The sequence below is a fragment of the Vitis riparia genome, chromosome 16 (genome assembly GCF_004353265.1).
Source record: "Vitis riparia cultivar Riparia Gloire de Montpellier isolate 1030 chromosome 16, EGFV_Vit.rip_1.0, whole genome shotgun sequence".
Lineage (NCBI taxonomy): Eukaryota > Viridiplantae > Streptophyta > Magnoliopsida > Vitales > Vitaceae > Vitis > Vitis riparia.
In genome coordinates this window covers 15,350,981-15,378,963 of record NC_048446.1, presented here as the reverse complement: position 1 = coordinate 15,378,963, position 27,983 = coordinate 15,350,981, and the positions used below count along the sequence as shown (strand labels likewise).

The following is a 27,983-nucleotide window of genomic DNA, read 5'->3' as shown; positions in this document are numbered from 1 at the left end:
CAACATAAAGTAGCAAAATGATATAATTAGAACCAACCTTCCTAAAGTAACAATAATGGTCTACATTGCACATACTCATTATTTTGTAGGAAATTGTCAAACCTATTATACCATTGTCTTGGGCTTGTTTTAAACCATAAAAGCTCTTATTCAATTTGCAAACCGGCTTATCTTTACCCTTCACTTCGGAACCCTTTGGTTGCTACATACATATTTCCTCTTTCAAATCACCATGGAGAAAAGTTGTTTTCACATCTAACTGCTCAAGAAGTAGACCCTTTGCCACTACAATGCTAAAAACAAACTGAATAATAGTCAATTTCACAATTGGAGAGAAGATGTTTGTGTAGTCAATTTTTTTTTTCCTACTAAAACCCTTTAACCACCAATCTAGTCTTATATCTCTTGAAACCATCATGCTCTTAGTTAACTTGATACACCCATTTATTATGAAGATTTTTCTTGCCCATTGATAACTTAACTAGCTTCCAAGTCTGGTTAAGAATAAGAGATTTCATTTCATTTTTCATCATTAGCTCCCACTTGCTAGTATTTTCCACCCAACATGCTTCATCATAACATTCGAGTTTATCTCCATCTATCAGTAACAAATAATTCAAATACTTCCTATTTGGTACATGTGACCTGCTAGATCTCTTCAATGTAGGAACTGAAACTAGATCCTATGGTAGATCAACATCCTATGTAGTGTTTTTCTCAATCTAATGATTTTGACCCCTCTTATTACCATGATATTCGGTGGGACATCATTTGGCTCAAAGTAAACAAGTTTAGGATATATTGAGATATTGGACTATATTGTATCTCTATCCTTATATAAAACTTTCTCATTGAATATGACATCCCTTCTTCTATTCACATTCTTATTCTAGTTATCCCAAAACTTATAACCAAAATCATTAGCACCATAACCAATGAAACTACATTTTATTGATTTAGAATCGAATTTGTTTATGCCATGATCACTAATATGTACATATGAACCACAATCAAATACCTTCAAATGAAAAAGTTTTAACTCTTTTATAGTCCACACTTCTTCTAGTATTTTGTGCTCCAATGGTGCTAATAGTCCCTGATTGATCAAGTAAGTTACTGTGTTGATTGCTTCTGCCTAGAACCGCTTTGTCAACCCTACCAATATACACATGCTTTTGGCTCCCTCAATCATTCATTTGTTATGTTATACCATTCAATTAAGGTGTCTCTGGCACAAGCTTCTTCAATTTAATTTCATTTTCATAACAAAACTTCTTGAACTTAGAGTCTTTATGCTCCTCACCATTATCGAACTATAACTTCTTAACTCTCGTACTTGTCTTATTTTCCATAATTGCTTTCCATCTTTTGAATACATCAATTACTTTTGATTTGTGCCTCATAAAGTATACTTGCACTTTCCTCAAATGATCAATGAAGGTAACAAAAATAAGATCTTCCACCAATAGATGAAGCTAAAACGGGTCCCCAAACATATGTCTCAACTAACTCCAATTTTGCTTCTTTTGGAGTTCTTTCAACTTTCTTGAAACTAATTCTTCTTCGTTTCTCAAGTGTGTCACTTTCACACATGTCAATGTCAACTCACTTCAAAGTTGATAGCTTCCCATTCAAGTGCATAATTTCTAACCCTTCTAACACTCATGTGACCAAGCTTCTAATGCCATAGATTCAAATCTTCTTTGCCCTCAACAACCACAATAGACCCATAACCATTTATTGTCATGTAAAGAGTACCATTCTTTTTGCCATGGGCAATAATCATTGTTTCCCTTAAGATTTTCCATGTATTACTTGCAAAAGTTGTCACATAGCCATATTTCACCAATTGTCCAATAGAATTGAGATTCTTCTTCAAGTTTGGAATGTGCTTTACATTGTCTATATTCTATACAAATCCATTCAATTTGATTTGCACTCCACCTTTGCTAATAACACCACACGCCTAGTCATAACCTAGATACACCTTCCCCAGATTACTTGAGACATAATTCTGAAATAATTCTCTACTTGAGGTAGCATGGAACGATGCCCCTAAATCCAACACCCACTATTTTGTCTTGCTCTCCAAATAGCATATAAGAGCATCATTTGATTATTTTAACACAACATTTGCATTGGTCTTGTTGTCACCATCTTTATCCTTCTTGGCAACCCTATGCTCATTCTTATAGTGCCCTTTCTTTCCACAATTCCAATATTCGATATCTTTTTTACTCATTTAAGTTAGTGATATATATTTTATGCTTATTAAGTTAAATTGATGTTGGTTGATCCTTATTATTATCAATTATTATTGGATGCTGAAACAAAGAAATTATTGATGTATTTAGGCAATTTAGTGCCTAAAAAAAAAGTAGTTGGTAGGAAATTCTACTAAAGTCATATCTTAAAGACATGATTTTATAATTTTATATTGAAGTAATGTTTTGAAGACATGAATTCATTATTTTACATTGAAGTCATGTCTTAAAGACACGATTTCATTATTTTACACTAAAATTTTATCTTGAAATACACAATTTTAATATCTTAGACTAAAGTCATGTCTTAAAGACATGATTTCATTATTTTATGCTAAAATCATGTCTTGAGGACATGATTTTATTATTTTACACTGAAGTTATATCTTTAAGACATGATTTTATTATTTTAAAACACAATTTAAATTTCAACACACAATTTCCAATAATTTTACACCAAAGTTTTATCTTTAAGACATGATAAACACAATTTCAATCAAATATACTAAAATTGTGTTTTGAAAACATGATTCAATAAAATATACTAAAATCATGTCTTCAAAACACAATTTCATTAGTTTATACATTTTACATTGAAGTTGTGACTTGAAGACATGATTTTAGTACTTGTACCCTGAAGTCATGTTTCAAAGACACAATTTCAACAAAATGCACTAAAGTTGTGCTTTCAGGACACAATATCTATGTGGTATTTTGCTGACACAATGTGCCATAGATTTGGAAATATATTTTTAAATGGTCGTATTTTGAAAAATAATTTTTAAAATTATGGTATTCTTTTAAAAAATAAAACCGAAGAGAAAAGGTAAAGTTGCTATTTCAATTATGTCCACTTAAATCCTCTTGGCACACTTCTTCTCTCTACTTTTTTTTTTTCAATTATTTCCACTTAAATCCTTTTCACACTTATTCTTTCTGGGGTTTTTTTTTTTCTTGAACCTTTTATTTTTGTCAAGGAGAATTTTGCTTCAGGGATAAATGAATATAATAATGGATAACACATATTATGCATAATTGATGTTAAAGATATAAAATGCATAAGAAAAATTATCTTTAGCCATCAAATATTTGAATAATACTTACAAGCAAAAATTATCTTCCAAAGCAATTGGTTTATGCATTCCTACTAAACCAATGGAAACACAAACATGGATTTTGAACAACTGTATAAGGCTGTTGTTATATTGTACAAGGTTTAACTATACAAGAAGTGTACAAGACAACCCATCATAAGGGAATTCAAGTGTTCCTCTATAAGTTAGTTGTTTTTTTCCCTCACCAGAACACTTGAAACATTTTAATAAATGACAATAAACAAATGTTAAATTTTATTGTCAAATTTTAAAGAATCCAATAAATATGAAAATAAATTGTTATTTTTAACATAAAATTTAAAATGAAAGAAAAAAATTATCCTTTGAATTGTCCTTAATGTGATTTGTAAACATTTTAAAAATAGATAGAAAAACTAAAATATTTTAATTGAATTTTAAGATAAAATTTGAAGAAAAAAAAAAAGAAGAAGAAGAAAACGAAGCAATAATAACGTTCATGTAAAATACAAAAACTTTAAAATAACTTACATTAATTAAAAAATTGAGGAAATTAATTTTATTTTTCTATCTCAAATTTTAAAACTTTTGAGATAATAAAATTCTATCCTAAAATTCAATTAAAATATTTTAATTTTTCTATTTTAGTTAAGATATTAAAATATTTAAAATGTTTACTATCTCATTTGTTCATAAAAAAAAACAAAAACAAAAACAAAGGAATGATATTTTAGGGATTTTTGGATACTTGACACGTAAAAATAATCTTCACAACAATTTAACATCTTCCTCAAACCTTTCAGCTCAAATTTGCAAATTGTGCTTGATGGACGATACCTAGCTGATCAACAAGAAAGTAACTGTCCGGGGTCAGCTGCAACAAACCGAGATCAGGTGCAACAAACCAAGGTCAGCTACAACAAACAGAAGCCGGTTAAGAACGTCTTGAAGAAGGAAGTTAGTTAGTTAGGTTGTTGTAGATATAAATATACGAAAACATCAGTGTACAAAGACTTATCATCTTTCCTAATAGACAATGAGAAATATTGGTTTTTCTAAAACCCAATTTTTGAAACCCAGTTTCTAAAACTTTCAGTGCTGATGTTGGCCCAATTATCAAGTTCATCTATCCCTAACCACAATTGTCCCTTTTTGTTAATCATCAAAAAAATTTAAAAAAAAAAGATTTTGAGATTAAAAAAAAAAAAATCAATTTGCAAAATATCTCTAAGAAAATGTTAAATAACAATTGTTTTTTAAACAATTTTTTTTTTTTTAAGAAAGCGCTTTAGTAACAGTAAGGACTTGTTTGTGGTAACCTTCCATTTTTATTATTAAAATTTTATTAACCATGAAATAATTTTCTGCATAATTTAAAATATAAAATAGCATTTTTTTAATTAAATCTTTTTTTAAATGTAGGTTTTTTTAATAAAACAGTAAAACAAGTATATAAGTTCTTATTTTACTTTTAAAAAAAAACTTCTATCTTCTAATAAAAAAGGGCCTAAATACCATAGTTGCATCAAACAAACAGGCATAAACAAATCAAAAGGAGGTTTTTACTTTCCATATCTTGTTGCAAACTCAAGTAGAGGAAAGGCCACCAACTATGGTTTAAGGCCTATGGGTTGGGCTTTAGCCCAATCCACCCAATTGTTATTTGGTTTAGGCTTTGATATGTATCCAACTATCATCTGAAAATTAGAGTTTGTTTGACAATGATTCTAAAAAATATTTTTAGTTTTTTTAACACTTAAAAATAACTCTTTTGATAAAAAAAAAATTTAAGTGCTAAAAAGATTAAAAATATTTCCTAAAATCTCTATAAAACGTATTGTTAGTGAAGTAGCGTTATTCGTGTAGGAGGCCAAAGCTATTAGGTTGGGGATTGTGGTGTTGGGAGAGTGTAAATATGAAAAAGTGCTTTAAGTGTTTTAGCTTGTCCCATGTGGAAAAAGATGAACACCTTTAGTAAGTTTATTTACTAGCCTATTTACCTTAGTCTAATGGACTTGTGGAAAGGTGTTGAAGAGCCTTGCCCTTTGCACACCCTCTGGTTTCTAACTTACATTAATGTTTTATAATGCATTTGGACCATATGGTTTTCTAGACAATTTTGAGTCCTATGCTGATAAGAATGTTGCATCAAAACAATGTTGAATTAGGGTATATTTAGAACATTTTCAAAAATTAATTTTTGAGAATAGATTTCAAAGTAGTTTTTTTTTATTATTATAGCAGTTTGTTTGTGAAATTGAAATATTCTCAACCTATTTCCTATATTTTCAAATATTTCTTAAAAATAAATTTTTTCTGTAATGTTTTAACTTCAATCATTTTTGATATATATATATATAATTATTTTTTAAAACAACCCAAAATTAACTAAGAACAATTGAAAAAAAATCTCAAAAACATGTTTTTGGAAACTAGAAAACAAAATAGGTTTTCATACATTTTTGTTTTCGGTAACAAAAAAGTGAAAAACTGTCAGGATAGGCTTAATGATCATGGAAGCAAACGAAAATGCATGGTAATATTGGTGCCTAATTTGGGTGGCTCTTGCAGTTGTCTTCTTGTGCGAACGCGACAAGATGGACCCTTGTTATAAGAAGCAAAAGACAAGCATTCGATGCAATAAAAACGAATGAATCCTGGGACCATCACACAAAGCATAGGGTTATTGTAGAGCCCATCATCCAGGTTCATGTCAAATATCTAGGAGCATGGGCTATAGTGGAGGCAGCCATGTGATTGCAACTGGGCTTCTCACCTTGTGTACTCCATCTTTCCATATCAAACTTCCAAATTCTGGCGAAGACTGCCTAGACTTTGTGGTCAAGGTAATCTTATACGACAGTTTCTGGTGTTTGCTGGTGAAATTCAGCATGGCTGGCTCGACTTTCACAGCAACCCCTTTGAATTGTGAAACTGCAACATGGTATTTGGACATGGGAGGCCCAACGTTGGTGACAGTTCTGTGAAGGGTCAATGTGGTAACTGACGCCTTGTCTGGGAAGACGGCTGAGATGGCTGGGTAATTCAAGTCCCCTCCACTGGCTAGGGTGTGTCGGCAGGACCTCTTTGACTTGCCGAACACCTTCAGCTGGATTGGGGTTAGCTTCTGTTTACAGAGGAATTCGAAGTAGTCCTGTGGTCCGATATCATATATCAAACCAGGATCAAGGGCTTTCAGTGGGTTTATGTGCCCAGCACCATGGTCGTACGGGGTTGAAGGCTGGCCGGTTGAGGCATCTCTCAAAGGGTTGCGAGTGTTGTCATGAACATAGGCTGTTGTCATCAATGCTGATCTTATCGCTGCTGGACTCCAATCCGGGTGCCTAGCCTTGAGCAATGCGGCAATACCACTTACATGGGGGCATGACATGGAAGTTCCGGACAGTATGTTGAACCTCACTTTCCGGTGATCGGTAGGCAAACTCGACGGCCCCATATCGCCGGACCAAGCAGCAAGGATGTTGACTCCTGGTGCCACCACATCCGGCTTCAGAATTTCAAGTGACAGAAAGTTTGGCCCTCTAGATGAAAATGCTGCCACCACAGGAGACGGTCTGATTCCCAATCTAGTCCCAAGAAATCCTAGAGTTGCAGTCGCATTGGGTTTGGTCAATGCGTAACGTTTGATCAATTTCCCAGTAGTTTCACCGACAGCAACTGCTGGAAGAAGGTGAGAATCCGCAACTAGCTCCTCCCCATTTGCAGCTGTGTTAGTGAGAATTAGGCCTACTCCTCCGGCATCTTTCACCACTTGACCCTTCTGGACCCGAGGGCTAATCCCCCTATCGCATATCACGATCTTTCCGGCTACAGTGTGAGGATCCAAAGTCCCCTCCAGGCACAGCGAGTTCGGATCAGGATTGCTTGAGTTACTGCCCGTGTAGACCAGAGGATACTGTTTTTTGGTGAAGAGATTTCTCCTCCCTTTATACAGTGAAACTCCAGTTATACTTTTCCCAGTCCCCAGGTTGACAACAGCTGGAAAATCCCTATCCATGGTGCTAGCCCCAACTGTGGTGATCCATGGCGATACATTAGTAAGACTTATCGGATCAGGCCCGCCATTGCCGGCGGAGCACGACACAAAAACACCCATCTCCATTGCCCCAAAAGTTGCTATCGCTAAGCTGTCGCGGTAGTAAGATGAAACCCCACCGCCCAAAGAGATCGATAAAACGTTAACTCCATCGGCCACAGCGCGATCGACTGCAGATAGAATATCGGAGCTGAAGCAGCCGCCAACCCAGCACACTTTGTAGGCTGCAATTCTAGCTCCCGGTGCCATTCCTCGAGCTGTCCCAGCCGCATAGCCTAGAAGATTTGCGTGGCGAACAGGAGAGCCTGCAACTGTGGCTGCAGTGTGAGTCCCATGACCATCTTGATCTCTTGGCGATTTATATTCATCTTTCTCGTTAATTTTGCCTGAGGCGGATTCATATCCCCGGTAAAAGACCCGGGCACCGACAATCTTCTTGTTACAGTGGTTCCTGGTAAAGGCTCGTCCTGTCTCGCACGCGCCTTTCCAGTGAGCTGGAACTGAGGTAAAGCCAGTATCGTTGAAGCTCTCGCTCTCGGGCCATATCCCGGTGTCGAGAACTCCAACTATGACGTCGTTGTCCGAGAGTTTCTCAGACCAGACGCTGGTACTGTCGGCTGGTTCGAGGCCAAGGAACACGGGACTCCTTGTGGTGTGCAGTTGGTACACTGTTTCAGGAAAAACAGCCACCACACCATGCTCTTCTTCTAGTCTCTCAGCTTCCTCTTCACTAAGCAGAGCAGCCACTCCATGAAAGGCAGTTTCATAGCTGTAAATTATCCTCTCTTCATCTTCTCCATTGACCTCTTCCTGGAGTTGGGACGCCAGTACTGATTTGATCGTAGAGGAGTACCACTCAAGATGATTGGAGAAGGACTCAGGCATCTCCGATTTATCCATTTGAACTATGTAAGCCTTCTTTGTGACTGTAGAAAGAACAGCGGAGAAGCTCAGAGAGCTTGTGATTAGGAACAGAAAGAGCCATTTTACTGAAACTCTAGGCATATTTTTGGGAGAAGAAGAGAGTGAGAGGGTGAATAGAAAAACGGGGAGTCTGAAAATGGAGGCGAGGAGCTTGAAATAAGAAAGAAGAGGGAGAGAGTGTGGTGCTGCCTAGTGGTTTTGAGCAATAAGTTTGGTGGTTGGGCCATGAATGCCATGGTTGAACCGAGCCAGTAGATATGGGGCTGGTGGTGGAAGTAATTGGCCATGGTCCTGATCATGAATTCTAGTTCGGTCCATTGTTTTGGTGTCAGTAGTTTGAATTGGCATCCTCATCACCGTTGGTTCACACTTGATAAAAATATTAAACTTACCATCAATGAGTCTTATCTACGTGCCCGTGACAGAATTTTGACAAAAACACATTAATCTCCCAAAATGTGGTAATTTCAAAATAAAAGGGAAATAAAATATTATTTTTATTATCTCATATTACTTTCCAGATCCAAAGTATGGCATAGGATGATATCAGATCCCATGCAGTGAATATTTATGCCACAGACTTGATTTTCCAGTGTGTGATGTCGACATTCACAGGCTCCATATAATAATGGCCCCGTATGGTTCTGGGGGAGCAGAGTGCATCACATCAGTGCGTTCCCAACGAAACCACGAATCCAACGGTGATGAGATGAGTATCCATTCTGAGCTAGTGGTATGACGACACAGACAACCACAGGCCCCGGGACTCTCCCACCTCAGATTTCCATTAAATGCCAATACAAGAGCTTTATGCATTGGGAATTGCTAAGCTGTGGTCCCTACACTCACAAGATGTGCGAAGTCAGGTCTGAGCACCGTCTGATCCCCAAGATGCCTCATAAAATGAGTCCTTGTTTTTATACGAGATTTGAATGCCGGTTTGACTGCATGGAAAACGAAGTAAGGGATTATTTTGCGATTTAATTTAATTTATTTAATTAATGAGTGTGTCTAATGTTGGAAACTTTATGCTATTCAAGAATTTATTCTGTGATGTTGAAAAGGGATCTTGGAAAGTGAAGTCTCATAAAGAAAAGGGGACTAGGCCTATAATTCATTCTGATAGGTGAGGTGACTCCAAGGAAAAAGTTTCATAATGTAGCACTTTATAACAATATCAAACCATTAAAAATAAAATAAAATTTCAAATCTTTTGGTGTTCACTTTATAAAAAGTAATTATTTTTCAGGTTCAAAATTTTGGTTGGTAGCAGCTTCTTTTTTTTTTTTTTAACAAAAAAAAGTTTTATAATATAGGGTATTTTTTAATAATATAATATAATTATTTTTATTTACTTTTCTATTTTAAAATATTTTCCCAACCAGCCTTAATCTTAGATAAGACACTCAAAAGAAATAAAAGATGATACGAAGATGGTTAGTTGCAAGGTGATTGATAGAAAGCAAATTTATCTCGATGAAGAAAAATATAATTTATTATGAAGAATCCAAGATGAAGACGGATCCAAGATGTAATAAGTAAGAGTGTCATATGCAATATTAATAGAATTTTTGATAGGTAAAGGAGAAAAAGATAAAAAAAGAAATATATCACTCGATATATGTGATTGGTAGCTCCGAAATCAACTAATCCAATCACTGGAACGATGGAAGAAGAAGCAACATATCCATATACCTAATTTGCCAAACAATTTTTTTTATTTAAATGACACTTCTAAATTTTTTTCTTAAAAACTATTTCATGAGAATTGTTTTTAAAATCATTTCCAAATAAGTCCTTAATTAATTTATTTTTTTATATATTTTTAAACCATTATCTCTCAAAAATTTTATGATCCAAATGGAGTGGAGCAATGACATTTGATACAAATCATATCTTGGAAGTATTTTTAGCAACCATAGAACATTTCATATATCATATTTAAAAGAAAAATAGATAGAGCATATAATGTATATGGAATACAATCAGTCTCCCAACTAGTTGTCATAATATTGTCAGGTTCTCAAATATATTCCAAAGGAGTCATCCTTATCATAAACCTTTTTTTCTACTCTCCCTATTCTCACATCTTTCCATGACTCACAAATTGACAAATTGTATATCCTTTTGGTCATGGATTTGGTTTGATATCATTTTGTCATGTCTCTGTATCAAATCAAGGGCATAAGGGTCATTTTATAAATATGTAGAGAAATTTAAAATATGATAAATAAGATATATAATTATTGGTGATTATAAAAATACTTCTTTTGCCCCCCAAAAATGGTTCAAATTAAAAAAAAAAAAAAGACAATAATGTGAGGTCCAACTATGATTAAAGAATAATCCAAACCATGTGCATACTTCCAAAATAGCTAGAAATTAATGATCAAATTTCAAATCAGGCTAAGATTCCATGCTTGGAATAAGTTGTGACAACTAAAATTTGATATTAAATTGGAAACATTCTTAATTGGGGCACCATTAACATTATCATTGACATTGACATTGATATTGTATCAATAAATAAATATTTTGAAAACCTTAACCTCCATAAAATCATTTAGTGCCTCTAAATGCCTCTATAACTTGAGCCCATAACTATTTTTTACCAATCTTAATACAATATGTTTTTTTCTCTTTGAAATTTGAATAAATAGATCTAAATTTGACTTAAGTCTTATAAGTCATTTGTTTTTATTAATATCTCAATACTTTTAATTATTAAATCTATTTATTTTTACATGTTAAAGATCATATTTATAAAATTGATTATTATACTTCTTCTATAAAATTAATTATTATATTTTTCATATTTTAATTCAAAAATTAATAATTTGAAAAAAAAAAAGTAATTTGATATATTTTCAAATACCCAAAATATCATAATTCACTATTATAATAATATATTATATATTAGTAAGAAAGTGGTAATTAGATGATTCTAATTAAGTTGGCTATTAAGAAAATGTTAGAAAATTTTTAAATTAACATTTGTTTTTATGAAGCATTGTGGACCCCGTATTTCGACTCATGCGTTTTCCACTCGAATGGCGAGCTCGATTTTTATTTGAAAAAAATTGATTTTTATTGATTCAGAAAAATTATATGAAGTCGCCACTTATTTTTGTTTTATTTTTAAAATGGTAAACAAAATAAGAAAGAAAAACCCTAAGTGTGACTCCTTATTTTGGAAAAGGCGGTCTGCGAAAAACCGGATCGGGTTTGGGGGTCAGGTTACCCATCGGGAAGGTACGGTAAATACCGTAACGCCCCTCTAAGTCCCTAAAGTCGGGTCTCTACTAATAAAAAGGAGCAATCATGGCAATGGATGAGTAAAACAGTAAAAATCCAGAACTACCATGCACATATGAAAATCAAAGCATGCATATAGAAATACTAGAATGGGAATAGATACGTACCCGGGGCGACGAGCCACAATGCGCTATCAAGAAGTGAGGTTAATGCACAATTAAAGAATAATTTCAAGCATGTCATAGGGTAGAATAGAAACAATCATGCATGACAACTAAATCAATCAATCAATCAATTATAAAGTCACATATGTCGGGCTCCCACCAAAACCCATTTATTTTGCATGAATTAATATAAAAAATTCCATTATTCCGGAATTATGAAGAAAACAGTCATGCCTATTAAAATCAAGAGGAGCAGAATTGCGGCTGGAAATGGATCCGGCGGATCACGAGTCTCTAACGAGCCAAGCTGTCCGGGGAATCTAAATTGTCGGATGCAGATGCTCTCCGGGTAAGCGCTATCAGAGGATCCGGACATGTCTGACCGGGGAAGTTGAATCGCCCCTCTCCCACCCGACGTCAGGCGCCGGATGTGAAATATTTGGAGAAGGTGGAACGTCGGCTGGACAGAATTCCGGATGTGAGACATCCGGAGAAGGTGGGGATGGCGGCAGACAAAATTCCGGATGTGAGACATCCGGAGAAGGTGGGACGTTGGCCGGATAGGATTCCGGATGTGAGACATCCGGAGAAGGTGGGGGACGTCGACGGGCATAATTCCGGATGTGAGACATCCGGAGATGGTGGGACGTTGGCCGGATAGGATTCCGGATGTGAGACATTCGGAAAAGGTGGGGATTGGCAGACAGAATTCCAGATGTGAGACATCCGGAGAAGGTGGGATGTTGGCCGGATAGGATTCTGGATGTGAGACATCCGGAGAAGGTGGGATGGCGGTGGACAAAATTCCGGATGTGAGACATCTGGAGAAGGTGGGGACATCGGCCGGACAAGATTCTTCCCCAGGTGGAATGAGCTATGCCGTGCATCGCAGGTGGGAGAGAGCCACGTGGCATTTTTTTAGGGAGGATCCCGCAGGTAGATGAAGGTTTAGAGAGAGAAACGGGTTTGGTGGTATGGTTAAAAGGGTGTACACACGGGTATGGTAGAACATGGTTATGAGTAGTATGAAGGATAGGTATGGGTTGTATGGATATGGAAGCTTGGGTGAGTGGTTTTTATGGGTATGTGAAGGAGTGAAGGATAGCATGCACCCGTGAGACTCCATGTAAGTGAGGGAGCGGGGTGGAAAATGAATGAGAGGAAAATGGGTGTGGTGGAGGATGCTTGATTCCTGTAAGCTTGAGTGAGGAAATAGGTATGACGGCCTAGAGGGAGAGGTGGATAGACGAACGATGGGTATGGTGGGTAAGAAAAAAACATGGGGATGAGATGATGACACGCTTGCATGAGAATAGGGATAGGGGTCATGCAGAGTGAAGACATGTGCATGGACGTGAACACAATGGGCAGACCACCAGCAGATGTGCCTCCACGTCTATCCGACGAATATGTCTGGTAGTATGCGACCTTGGGTATTTGCTGACTGTGAAAGCTAGGAGAAAACTGAAAAGGCGTGTTCTCATCGTCACTGAAAACCCAGAGTCTAGTCACAAGGAGGCCATGACTTGAAGCTTCACGGAAAGCAGCTGAGACTTTGGAGCCTTGAGTATGGATTCAAGGAGAAAAAGAAAACAAAGAGATAACAGGATAGCAACAAGAAGAAGAACATGAAGACTTTAACCAACATATCGGACCCATTTCATCATTTTATCCATGGGTCCAACATCCAGTGAGTTAAGATGGAAAAATACTCGTCAGAATATGGCATAAAACACAGCAAACTCTTCCAATATTTAATCAGTAATCACCAAAACAGAACAACCCAACAAGCATAAATGAAAAATAACTAGGAATCAGACCTGGACAGTCTGGAAAAAATGGGAAAGATACAAAAAAACAAATGGTCATACCTGGAAATCTCCCTTCTCAGCTCTGTGTCCTGGACCCCCCAGCAACTGCACGCTCCTCTGTTCATGGCTTCCTCCTCCAGTTCAACCAATACTCTTTTTCCTCTCCCCCCTCAGAAAAACCGTCCTCTTTTTCTTAACCCCCCTCCTCCCGTTAACCTCCTCTCTTCTCTATCATGCTGTCCCCTCCAACCATCTCTACAACAACCACCTTTCCTGCACCACTACAATGCTGTCACCTCCAACGATCTCTGTCGTAGCCACCTTTCCTTCTCTCTCATCCGCGCCCCCTGACGGCCTACGGGACCCTCTTTCAGAAAGTTCCTCCACGCATCAAAGTCCTATTATAGCTTCAAAAAGCGAGGTTGATTCCTTATGACCACTAAGGATGTGATACATGGCCCGCTGGGATAGTGACACCTGGCTAAAAATGTGATCTGCAAAAACAAATAGAGAAAAAGTGATTCATGCCTAAATGGGGGTCTACAAGCATATTTTCACATTTATGAATTTGTAATTAAAATATGTATATGTTGTTAGAATTAAATCATAATTTTTTTATTTTTTATTTTTTGGAAAAGTATCAAATCTTTTTTTTTTTTTTTAATTATTTAGAATATTGATTCTATGGATAATTGGATGAGTGTAAATTCTGTTTTCAAGTTCTAATTAAAAAAAAAAAATTGAATTGATGATTGTTAGTTTATTTTGATTTTATTGTGTAGTAAAAGGTTTAGTTTTAAAAATTCATAGTAAATTTATTTTTTAATCTAAGTTTTATGATTTTTAATATTTAATAAGAAATGAATATAAATTTATTTTATTTATTTTTTAAAAAAATAGCTAAATTATGAGATAAAAATAGGGACTACATTTAAATAGAAAAATCTACAAAATTATGGAATTTAATTTATAGTAAATTCATTTTTCATAAAAATTAAGGTGAATTAATTTACTTTTAATATCCCAAATTTTAGAAATAATTTTCATTTTATTTTGTATGAGGAATTAGATTTAAGTATTATATCAAAGTTAAAAGTTGGAAAGAGAAACAATATAAAAAAAAAAACCACTTTTTTCAAACATTTGCTAAACTTTTAGGTTATATTTTGTTCCTGAAAATATTAGGGAAAGGAGAAAAATGGTAAAAAAAATTATTTTATCATATTTAGTTTTATTATAAAAAATGTAAAAGAAAATTAAATATAATTAAAATTATTAAGAAATTTTTATATTTTAAAATTATTTAATCTATATATAGAAGAGTTAAATCTATGAAAAATATTTAAAATAATATATATAAATAATTTATTGATTTTAAATCTATTTTTATTTTTGTAGACCCCCATTTAGGGCTCGTTTTTGTGCAGCCCAATTTTGCCAAGTGTCATGATCTCAAGGAGCCACGTGTCCATGCATGGTTGGTTGTTGAGGAATCAGATTGGTGCTTTTGGAGTGCCAATGGAAGGCTGACACTTGGAGGAAGGTTCTAGAAGGAGGAGCGTATTTGATTTTTTTTTGTGAGGACGTTGCCAGCTGCATGTGATGAGAAGTGGAGGTTGGCAGCTGCAGGGCAGGTAGTGGTGGCTGTTGCTGTAGATGTGGTTAGAGGGGCAAATTCGGGAGAGGAAAAGAAGAGATATTGGCAGAGGTGGTTGTGGGCTGCAGGGGGTTGGTTAGAGAAAGGTGGCAGAAAGCTTTTGAGGAGGGGGGCTTTTGGTTGGTTTTTTTGAGGAAGTTAGAGGCAGACGAGAGAGGAGAAAAAAAAGCTAAGAAAAACAGAGGGTTTTGGGGAAGTGAGAGGCAGCAAACTATGGGAGGTTTTGGAGGCTGCCGTGAGAGATATTTTGGAGGGAGGAGAGTTTTTGTTGGGTGATTTTTGAGTAGGAGAGGGAAGGGAGCTCGCTGGTTCCAGAGATTTTTTTGAAGAGAAAGCTTGAAGAAAGAGAATAGAGGAGTAGAGAGTAGTTGTAGGTGAGTTTGAGGTGATTTTCTTGTTTGTTTTGACTCATATTCTTCTCATTTTGGTTTGCTTTGCATTACTCATCAGTTTGGTTCGATTATATGCTGGAATCTCTTGATTTTCTGGATCATTTCCTTCTTGTTATTACTGATTTTGTTGTGATCCTTGTGCTTTGGCTTGGAGTTAATGGAACTACGTTTCTCATATACTTTGTAACTCTGGTTTGATCTCCTCACCCGTATTAGCCCATGGATGTCACCTGAAATGAGGCTCTAATACGTTCATGTTTTTTTGCTTTATTTCTGGTTTATCTTTCCCTTGTTTCTTTTCTGCTTTGGCTCCTTTTTCCTCTCTTGTTGGTGCGGTTGAGATGTTGGGTATCACAGATGAATCAGTCACTTGATGGGAGGGCTATTTTGGTTGACATGTTTCCATGAGGTAAAGCGGCAGATTCGTGGGTTTGAGGGTGAATAAGGTAGCAAGCTGCTTGAGGAGTATGTCTTTTTCAGGGGGAGAGAAGGCTCTGCAAGCCGCACTGGAAGAAGGGTTATGAAGTGCAGAAACGAGTGGAATATTGCGTTTGGGAAAGATGAAGATGCATCATTGATTACAACAGCTAGCCCATGGTTAATCCTCTAAGATGCTGTTATGCCTTGACAGAGGTATGGCCGCTAAGTTGCCTAGAAATATTTGGTACCAGAGGAGGTATTGGTACTCTGTAGAGAAACTCACAATACATTGCAGAAGGTATCTCTAACAGAGAAGTTAACCCCGCTGTTCAAGGAGGCTTGAGTTGTTTGCACTATGAAGATGATTTTGGGTACAGTTTGTTTGAGTTAGAGAGTTGTGGGTCTATTCGCATGGATGATAGGAGAAGAAGACAACTGTAGCAGCAGGTTTTTGAAGAAGCATCTCTTTGAGAATTTGTTAAAGCATCCAGAGTCCATGACAAATACTAAATTGGCTATAAGTGAAACATATCAACAAGCTAACATGATTTTGTCTGGATACTGAAAGAGTTACTTACCGAGATGATGGTTTTACTGCTCCCACAACAGTGCTTGTTGGTGACCATCTCTATGTTGCCGATGTTGGACTTGGATGGGCTGTGAATTGGGCTTAAAGTTGGGGGCTCAGTGGAGAATGGGGTTTGCTGGAGTACCTTTTTGGGCAAGGATTAAGAAGATATTCATGGAAGTGGAATGCTTTACACCATGTGTGGGGTCTCTCTAATGCTATGGTTGAATGTCAATCTATCAGCAGCTACTTCTATCCCATCACCTAATAAACCAATCATCATATCCACTGCCCACGTACCCATCACATTTCACCTCCATGTCTACACTTCTAATTTCCAAATACCCATTATCCACCATTCATTCCCTGCCCATGCATATCACCACACTCCTATCATCCATTTCTCTTACCATTTTATTTCGTCACCCATCCACCATCTCTTTCCCTACTCGTCTACCATTGCCAACCCCCTTCATTTCACTAATGTCGTTTCCCAGGAACAAGAAATCCTGCGTACATGACTGACTTCATGCTCACTCACCCATGTCTTCACTAATCCCATTCATTTGTCATTCATCCAATTCCGATAAATGACCCATGCGTGCATGGTCATTCTGGTTCCTTCAGAAACCCTCTGCCGACGTCTTTCCTTTTCCAAACTCACTTTATCTCCCCATCCTTTCACCATTGCACTCAAAACTCATGAACCCATTAAACCTAGAATCCGGTTCTGCAGTGGAAACAGTGCAAGAGAGACTCCGTGGCTGTCATCAATAATTCAAGCCAGAATGATCCGCAGTGAATGGATGTATTGCCAGCTGTTAAGATGAATGACGATAAGAAACGAAGTCTAGAGGCTTGATGATATCATATTTCTGAATTGGGAGAAGCAGAAGATGAAGATGAAGAAGGGAAAGAATATGGGTACAAGGCTACAGAGTTGACAGAGGATGATCAGAAGGATATCATGGATTTAAGCATTTCCGGGATAGAATGAAACAAAACAAAAGTCTTCTGATGATGCCGGAGCTATAGCTATTGATGATGCTGAATTGAATTTGCGAGAGGGAGGAACAAATGATGAAATTAATGATGTCATGCTGATGAGAAAGCTCGAGCCTACAATTATCAGTGCGAACCTTGATGAGAAACTAGAGCATTTTGGTGAAGCAGAAGCAAAGAGGATTAATGCTAAATATGGCGTGCTGCCCAATGATCAATGCTTAACTGTTCTGGAGATGGCTGGGTCCAGAAAGTGCCAAAGTGCAGTCATGGATGTTTTCATGTGGCGAATGAGGGTTTGATACAAGCCTTATAAGCATTATAGCAGTCAGTTGATAACCCCAAGGTGGTGATCTCGGTATTGGGCACGAGCATTAGAAACAGTCCAAATCAAGGCCACCCGTGCTAGAAGGAGAGGCAACTGCTAGAGCTATTCGGTTGGCCAGTTTTGTTAACATGCCTCTCTATGTAGTTCATGTGATGAGCATTGATACGATGGAAGAAATAGTTGAAGCTCGAAAATCAGGACAGAGGGTTATTGGAGAGCCAGTAGTTTCTGGGTTAGTCCTTGATGATTCTGGGCTCTGGGATCCTGGCTTCATCAACGCAGCAAAGTATGTAATGAGTCCCCTTATTAGAGCATCGGGACATGACAAGTCCCTTCAAGCTGCTTTTTCAACTGGAAATCTGCAGCTTGTAGGGACTGATCATTGCGCCTTCAATTCCACATAGAAGGCTTTTGGAATTAATGATTTCCGAAAAATTCCTAATGGTGTCAATGGTATTGAGGAGATGATGCATCTGGTTTGGGACACAATGGTGGAGTCTAGCTAAATCTCAGTCATTGATTATGTCCGGATAACAAGCACTGAATGGGCTAGAATCTTCAACATGTATCCAAGGAAAGGAGCAATACCTGCTGGATCTGATGCAGGCATAATCATATTAAACCCAAATTTGATGAACATGCACCGACGGAAGTGATGAAGAAACTACTCAAGAATTACAAAAATGGGGCAAGTACTTGGATCCGAAAAGTGGTTTTTGGCTACCCGGTACCAGAATCCACATGCAGGCCCACTTCGATGTGCATGCTACCAGCTTTGGGCTGGTTCCTAGCCTTGAATAGTCTACTAGACGATGCTAGAGAGTTTCGCGGCTATCAGTATCCTTTGACACTAGTCCAGTCATATCTTTCTTGTGACACCTAGCTGGTCCTCTCATCAAGCTCCCATGGTGTGCGACTGTGGGATGCATCTTTGATATCAAATGGCCTCAGACATCCATTTGATGGGTACAGGGCTGCTAGGTTTAGCATGTTCTGGGACCCTATCTGTAGGTCATCTTTCTTGTTACCTCGCCTTCATGGCATGCATGATATCCTTCAACAAGGGTGGGAATGTCAGAAAAGTGTTGACGAGTTTGGATGCAGAGAACTCCATTGTCATTGCAAAAATCTTTTTCTCACCTGCTTAACTTGGCCAACTTGGCTGAAGAGTTTCAGATTACATACTGTAGGCGGAATGAGTCGAAGAAGCACGATCTCACTAATGAGAGATTTTGGGAGTCCTTTTGATAGGTAAACCTCTTTGACTTTTTATGGACGCAAATTGAACACTCTGGATATTGGTGTAAGATGCAATGAGCCAGGAACCTCCTTCTTGAAAAGCACCAAAGGGTTTGCAAATAAAGGGCAGAATTTTCTTATCTCCACTGAGAACCACACTCAACAAAGAATATACCCAGAGCAAGGGAAAACTAGTAGTTTAAAGTGCATGATATGCGGTTACAACTCCAAAGAGTTCATGGGTATATTAGGCTTGGTGATGCATACCATCATGTCTCTTAAGGTATTGCCTGCTGCTGAGTCCTCGGCTCTGAAGGAGAATCTCATTAATTGGCCTGCTGTTATCATTATCCATAACAGTTTCATAGGAAACAATGATCCAGATGAGCGGATAATTGTAACCATCGATACACTTGTGACCATTCTAAGAGATATGAGCTTTGATGGGGGAAAGACCTAAATAGGCCGAGGGGAATCTGCCCCTCGGAATATCATGGTGATGAGGTTCAATGCAACCTTTTCTAGGTTGCAAAAGGCAGAGAAACTACACAATATGTATGCTGAAAATCAACATGGGAGAGCTGAGTTCCAGCAGATCAATCTCAATAATGGCAAAACAAGCAGCACCTTGGTATAATATTCAGCAGTCCATCTGGTACTGATTGCAGCAGAAGTTCTTCAATGCCTCCAGAAATACATAGAAATCTTGTTACAAATAATCAACTTCACACCCTTCACACTGTTTGCTCGGATCTACTAAGCTCCCCAGAGATTTGGGACACCTGGCGAGTTGGAATTCAGGTCTTTAAGGCTGAGATGTTAATGCAAGGGAAGGATGGTCGCTATGCTTCAGTTTTCCAGCAACATCAGTAGAGGATTGAGTTATTCATGCGCTCATGCTTGGGAAAGGGTATTAGGGATATTCAGAAAACTCCGGGAGGTCTACTTTACAGGCAGGAATGGAGTAACACTCAGTCAATGCTCAAGATACCTTAAGTTTAGGATCCCACTCCGGTATGGTTTGCATGGCCTCATTGAGGCCACGTGTCACCTTCATTTTCTTCCTCTTTGATTTTAAAAATAGTTTTTCAAATCCCATTTTTTTTAAATAATTTTTCTAAACCCCATTTTTAAATGATTTTCCAAATTCCAACTTCTCAAATAACCTCAACTTCCCCATCTTCCATCTTTAGAGATTTTAGGTTTTAAAAGTCTCATTTTTAATCAAATGTTGATGCCATTCTTCCTTTGGGCATGCAATTTTCATCTCCCCTGTTTTTAAACTGTTTTAAAATAAGCAAGAATCAAATTTTGTAATTCCTAGTGATGGAATTTACAGATTTGGTTCATGCAAAATAAATGTGCTATGGTGGGGGCCCGACATCAAATAAATTTCCTTTAAAATAAAAACGGAATTGAATGAAATGTCATACATGATATTGGTGCTTCTTTATTTGGTTTAGTGGCATGTGTGACATATCTCGTGATTGTTATTGTGCACTAACCCCCTTTTCTTGATAGCACATGACGACTCGTTTGATGCCAAGGTACGCTCTGCTCTCATTTTGGTTATTCTTCATTGAGTGTTCCGATTTTCATACGTGCATAATCATTCTAGGTATTTATTGATTTTCTCATTGATTGCCATGATTGCTTCATCTCATTAGTAGAGACCCGACTTTAGGGACTTAGAGGGGTGCTACGGTCTTTACCGTACCTTCCCGATAAGTAACCTGACCCTCGAACCTGATCCGGTTTTTCACAGACCACCTTTTCCAAAATAAGGAGTCACACTTAGGGTTTTTCTTTCTTATTTTGTTTACCCTTTAAAAATAAAACAAAAATAAGTGGCGACTCCAAGTCATTTTCAAATAATCAAATAAAATCATTTTTCTAAATAAAAATCGAGCTCGTCATCGAGTGGGAAACGCATTGAGCCGAAATGCGGGGTCCACAATTTTCTTTTTATTTTTTTCTATTTTTTTCCATTTCTTTTTCCCTCACATTTTCCTTCAAAATTTTTGGGAATCAAACGTAGTGTTAGGAAATGGAATAAAAGAAAAGTGAATGAGAATAAAAAATAATGGGAATCATAATACAAAAATTAAATTAAAATTTTATAAAAGGAAATAAGGTTATTGTGATATTTATTAGTAGTGAAGGAAAACATAATCTAAATTTTTTTAGGCCGTGTTTGGTAACTGTTTTCGAAAACAGTTTTAAAAAATTGTTTTATGATTCTATTTGAAAATCTATAATGTTTTTAATATTTTTTAAAATAATCCATTTTAAAACAATTCTTAGAAAACAACTAAAAGATGTTATTTAAAAATACTTTATTTTATGTTCTTAAAAAAAAATAGTTTAACAATTGTTTTTTTTATTATTAAACATGTTTTTCTATTTATTTATTTTTTGTTTTGAAAAACAAAAAATTGTTCTTGAAAATAATTACCCAATAATCACTTAGTTTCTTCGCTAGGTCAATTATTTTTAAAAATTCAATAAGTTAAAAATAAATAATTTAAAAAATGTCTAGTCCTAAAAAAAAAAAAAAAGATACCTTTACTACAAGAAACTGCTGTGTGAATATTCCATTAGGATGATGCTTTCTCATCTATCTAACACATTTTCATTATCAGGACAAAGACTGACAACCCAATTGAGAAAAAGGAATCTACTTTCTTTCCCTTTCTTCTTTTCTTTACTATTTGGTATCAAAGCTTCAAAGAAAAAGAGGACCACTTGAATAGAATGAGAAAAATACCCCACAAGAAAAGCCTGTAAATTTTGTAGATCTTTTCAGATTTCAGATCTTGAGTTTGTGGCATATTGGCAGTGAAGTAAGACTACTTGCTGCCTTTTGCTTTTACTTTTATACAATTTATGATGCTAATAAACCAAAAATAGAAAAGTTCTCAACTTGCTTTTAAGGATCTTTCATAAATAATATACCACACTAATACTACTTCAACATATTTAGAATAAAATTATTTAATAATATTACTTTAAGCTAAAAATTAGCAACTTAGCTTTAATTTTTTTTTTCTCTAAATTCAAAATAATTTTGTGTCATACATATAGGTACTCTAGAATTTCACTTGGTTTCTTTTAGAACAATCTCTTATATTTATTATGTATCTAGGGTCTATGTGGTATATTCTGTTCATATAATAGAAGAATATTCCTTGGGTTTGTGTGATCGTGTTAGCGATAACATGACTACTACGAGCAGATGGATGATTTATTATGTGATGCCAACACGACTTTCGGGTGGTTCATATAGGGTCTATGTGGTATCTTCTAATTGTTTTGTAATAGAAGAATATTCATTTGGCTTGTGTGATCGTGTTAGCGATAACATGACTATTATGAGTAGATGGATGATTTGTTATATGATGTTATCACAACTTTAAGGTGGTTCATATAAGCATCTTATTATGACATTCATGTCATCAAGATGAGGGCTATTTTGTTATGTCTATTTCAATACCATCTACGATCGTTACATTCATGTTATAACCATCTACTCATCCCTTCTTATTTTATCTCCCCATTTATATATATATATATATATATATTGTACTTAATAATGGTATTAAAAAAATTTTATGTTGATTTTATTAAATTTTCTTAGTATCTAAAATAACAATTAAATGATAAATTTTAAATCATCAAATTCAATAATATTAATCTTACGCCATCTTGACTTATTAAAATTGAAATTTTATTTTACTTGAATAAATTCAACAAGTTTGGTTGACAGGGTATTTTAAGTTATGATATGTATATCCTATCATATCATTTTAAATTAAATATGATATATTTAAATATTATATTTATCCAACCGAACGTTTTAGTTACATCATATTTAATTCATAGAAAGAATAAAAAATGAACTAAGAGATATATTACATTTAAATGTTGGATATTTTGCATCCTAATGTTTGGACCATCATTTTTAATACTAAGGTTAAGTATTGGGTTAAGATTTGGATAACCTGAACTTAAGCCAAACTTGATTCAATATTTTTATAATATTTGTAATTTATATTAATTTATATAATAATATTTATTTATTTTTTTTTTTACATTTTTTGTAAATATCAAACTGTAATTATATCAAATTTTTATTTTTATTTTTATTTTTTTTAGAAAGATAAAAAATGTATAAATTATTTTTACATTTTTGTTACTATCTTAAATTTTTATCTCATTTACCCTAGTAAAGCCCCTATAAAATAATTCTTTTGGAATCAAGAGAAATTATTATTTTAGCAAATTATTGATTTATCGGTAACACTTCAAATAAAAATATTACAAAACACACTCTAAGTGATACCATGTATGTAAGGGGGTGTTTGATACATGGGAATAAAGAGTGAAAATATCTATCCCATTTCTTCACTTTCTCATTCCTATATTTGGATAAATTTTATAAAGATAGAAATGAAATAAAAAATAATTTTGACAGAAATCAAATCTCACCTATAAGTGGGATTTCAATGCATCGTAAATAGGTGATATTTTTATTCATTCATCCCATAAGAAAATATAAAATAGTCTAAAATTATTATTTTACCTTTGAATTTCATCCATTAAGCCTTAATGCCTCTTTGTCCCATAATAAGACTATTTTTTTAGTCTTATTATTATTTAGTACAAAAATATCTCAATTTCTTAAATAAAAATAAAAAAATATATTTTAAACTTTGTGTAAAGGTATTATTGTCAATTTATCTCCTTTTCATTTTCATTCCTATTATTACTAAACATTAGAATGGAAACAAATAATCATTTTAATATTGAATTCTTAGGTTCATCTAAACATTAGAAATAAAATTACCAATTTCATTTCTCATTCACCATAAAACAGGAAAGGAAACAAAATATTAATTTTCATGTACCAAACACCCCCTAAATTAAGTTATTTTGCTTTGTACTTGAATTTCATTGATTTATAAACATACATGCTTTCATTATTTTATACTTTGATCTCATCCTATTGATATAATAACATGATCAATTTTATTCACCTCCTCCGAAATTTTAGTTAAATGTTGATTGTTTAAAATTTTATCAAATACCCCTTATATTTTTTTTATTTATTATTTTCACTCACCTCCTCAATTTAGAAAAAAATGTGAATGAAAATAACCCAATAATATAAATACAAAATTAAAATTTGAAAAAAAATAATTTAATACTTTAGTGTCTCCCTTTCTAAAGTAAATGAATCCAAAAGAGCTTTGTTATTTTGGATCGATGTTTTATCACTTCAAAAACAATAGCAATAATAACAATAAATAAAATAAATTAAGAGAGAACTGCCAACTTGAAGTCTAGTAAGGAGCATTTAATTATTGAACACTGGTCTTCATGAAACATAATTTTCAACAAAGACCAACACAAGTACTTGTGAGTGAGTGAGTGAGTGAGTGGAAGATGTGGTCCAGTCCTGGCTTGAGCCCCCGTAGCTGCCACCATAAATAGTAATGGGGCCAAGTGCCTTTTGGAGTGGTAGCGATTTATATATACCCAAAATATCTAATACCAAAGGTCCCACATTGCAGGTTAGGAAGGGTATTGCCGTATTGGGCCCTCACAATTGTCGCAACCCATCAAGCATTGATGGGTGAGGTAGAGTTGGATGGGTAACTTCTATTTTATGAGCTACCTCTGGCTGAATGATATGGAGGCGGTGTGATATTAATTAGGTTGTTGCTCTTGGTGAAGTAAGAAGGGTGAAAAATATTCATGTCAAAAGGTCAAAATATTATCCATTTTGAAAAAGAGAGCCTCCTGCATTTGAAATTATAAATATATTTTTAGAAACAATATCTTGTTTTTATTTATTTATTAAATAATGTTTGACAAGTAAAAAATAGAAAAAAATAGAAAAAAGAAAATAAGTTGCTTTTGAAAAGTTTGGTAATTCAATAATAACAAATTTTAATTAAAATAAATATTATTTCCTAAATTAAGAGAATAAATATTATTAATATTTGGTTTTTCTTGATTTATGGAAATATGACTAAAGTGAATTCTCATCATTATGCACTTGATTATTGATTCTGAGCATTTCTTTTATCATATTGTATATTTGCTTCATTATTTTCCTTCTATGCCTTGTCATTTTGCATCATCTTTTAATTTTTTATTTTTTCACATAGACATCTAACTTCTCTTGAAACATGGTGAAAACATACTTCCGCGAAGAATTGATAAAAATATCAAATTATTAATTTTTTTTGTTAAGAATTGTAACATGTAGAAGGAGTGAAACATTTTCCTCTCAAATTGAAATTTCTATCTCTTCAATTATTTGGAATATGATTGTGTTGTCTAAATAAAATCTCTTGTATGTTCTAAGAACGTTTTCTCTCGTCTTTGATAGTGAGTGGTTGTTTCTGTTCTTGAAAAGGTACTATGAATTAGCTGAAAAGAGGATAAGGTGGACCATAGTAGGTGGGAAAAAAATGTTTCATATCTTTATCGTAAGCTGTGAATGAATTGGCAAATTTTGTCTTGATCTACAATTGACTTTTGAATGCAACAAGATTGTCACATATATTTTTGAAGTCTCTTAAATATTCTTTAACCTCATATATTGTGTTAACACCAAAGATCATGCTCAAAACATCTTCTTTCAGGGTTCCAAGAACTTATAAAGTAACAAATTCATTATTGTCAATCTATAATTGGTATTACAAGATAGGACTTTTGCTTTTGTTATCATCCTTAATTTCTTCAACAAGTTTTTCTCCACTCTCATGATGATGAAGAACACCCATGTCATGAACTAAGGGATGATTTGATTTAGGCTTGGATATTAAGGTTCTTTTTTTCTTTTCTTTTTTTAAGGAAGACATGGTTTCTGAGAGTACATTAAACTTTTTATGACATTCAACCACTTTTATAGAAGAGCGGAGTTGAACTACCTCTCTTAACTTTGATACCATGAAGAGTTTAATAATTTGGCAATGGAAGTGGTGAATTTTATTATTTCTTTAAAAAAATTTATATAAGAATATATTGTGAATTATAAAACGAAAAGGAACATTATAATCTTAAACTTAAGTAAAATGAATAATATTTCATAAATTAAGGGAATAAAATATTATTAATATTTGATTGTTTTTTATTTATGAAAATATCGACATGAAGTACTGGATTCTTATTTTGATTTTGTACATCTTCTTCATTGTTCTCTTCATTTCCTTTATTATTTTCATTCTGTGTTTTATCATTTTGTATCCTTCTTTATTTATTTATTTTCTTCATATCTCCCCTCAAGTTAGAATAGAAATGAATATAAATGCCTAACTTCTCTTGAAGCATAGTGAAGATATCATTTGACAAAAACTTGATAAAAATATCAAATTATCACTTTTTTTTGTTGGTTGAGAATTGTAAAACCTCTTTCCTTCAAATTGAAATTTCTATCTCTTCAACTATTTTGACCATGATTGTGTTGTCCAAATAAAAATTTGTGCATGCTCTAAGAATGTTTTCTCTTTTCCTTTTGGTAGTGAGTGATTACTTATGTCCTCAAAGAGGTACTATGAATTGACTAAAAGAAGGATAAGGCCGTTTAATAACCATAGTAAATGGGGAAAAAAATTCATGTCTTTATCTTAAGCCATGAAGGAATTGATAAAATTTGTCTTTGTCCGAAATTGTCTTTTGAATGTAGCGAGATTGTCACATATTTTTAAAGTCTCTTAAATATTCTTCAACCTCATTTGTCATGCTAACATGAAAGATCATGTTAAAAATACATTTTTCTATGGTTCTAAGAACTTATAAAGTGGCAAATCTATCATTGTTAATTCATAACTGCTATTGTATGATAGGAATTTTGCTTTTGTCGCTATCCTTGATTTTTTCAATAGGTTTTTCTACCTTTTCCCCTCAAATTGAAATTTCTACCTCTTCAACCATTTTGACCATGATCATGTTGTTGAAATAAAAAACTTATGCATGCTCTAAGAATATTTTCTCTCCTCCTTTTTAGTGGTGAGTGATTGTTTGAGCTACTATGAATTGACTAAGAAATATAAGGTGGTTTAGTGACCATAATAAGTGGGATTTTTTTTTCCTATCTTTATTTAAAGCTATGAACGAATTGACAAACTTTGTTTTGGTCTGAAATTGACTTTTGAATACAACAAAATTTTTACATATATTTTTAAAGTCTCTTAAATATTTTTCAACTTCATATACTATGTTAATACCAAATATCATCCTAAAAATGTCTTCTTCCATGGTTCTAAGAACTCATGAAATGACAAATCATCATTGTCAATCCATAACTGGTATTGTAAAATAGGACTTCTGCTTCCGTTATCATCCTTAATTTCTTCAATAGGTCTTCTTCTTCGTTTAAGAGATGACTTAGATATCAAGGTTATTTTTTTAAGGAAGACATGGTTTTTGAGGGTGGGTAGAGCCTTTTACTAGTTTCAACCACTTTTGGGGAAACCTCCTTCCTAACTTTGATGCCATCAAGAGTTTGGGAATTTGGTAGGAAGTGGTAAGTTTTATCATTTCTTTTAAAAAATTTACACAATAATATATTGTGAATTATAAAAAGAAATAAATAATAAATATCTAAAATTTAAGTAAAGCAAATATTATTACAATATTATTAATATTTGATTGCTCTTATTTATGAAAACATTAATTGAAATGGATTCTTATATTAGGTACTTGATTCTCCTTTTTTATTTTCATTTTTATTTCGTGCTCTCTTTTATTTTTTTCCCTTAATGGTTTTCTAAGGGTTATTTAAAAAAAAAATAACAATTATACAAGAAAATGATTGAA

At 34.4% G+C, this 27,983-nt stretch overlaps 1 protein-coding gene across 1 annotated transcript; it reads right to left on the bottom strand.

Moving 5' to 3' along the window:
* Window positions 1-5,851: 5,851 nt before the first annotated feature.
* LOC117933836 (subtilisin-like protease SBT1.3) lies at window positions 5,852-8,544 on the bottom strand. The gene has a single exon (XM_034855386.1). The coding sequence runs from the start codon at window positions 8,397-8,399 to the stop codon at window positions 6,072-6,074; it is 2,328 nt and encodes a 775-aa protein (XP_034711277.1). The 5' UTR covers window positions 8,400-8,544; the 3' UTR covers window positions 5,852-6,071.
* Between the last annotated feature and the right edge of the window lie 19,439 nt (window positions 8,545-27,983).

Coding starts and splice junctions, on each gene's coding strand:
- LOC117933836 (XM_034855386.1), bottom strand. CDS start 8,399: ATGCCTAGAGTTTCAGTAAAATGGCTCTTTCTGTTCCTAATCACAAGC.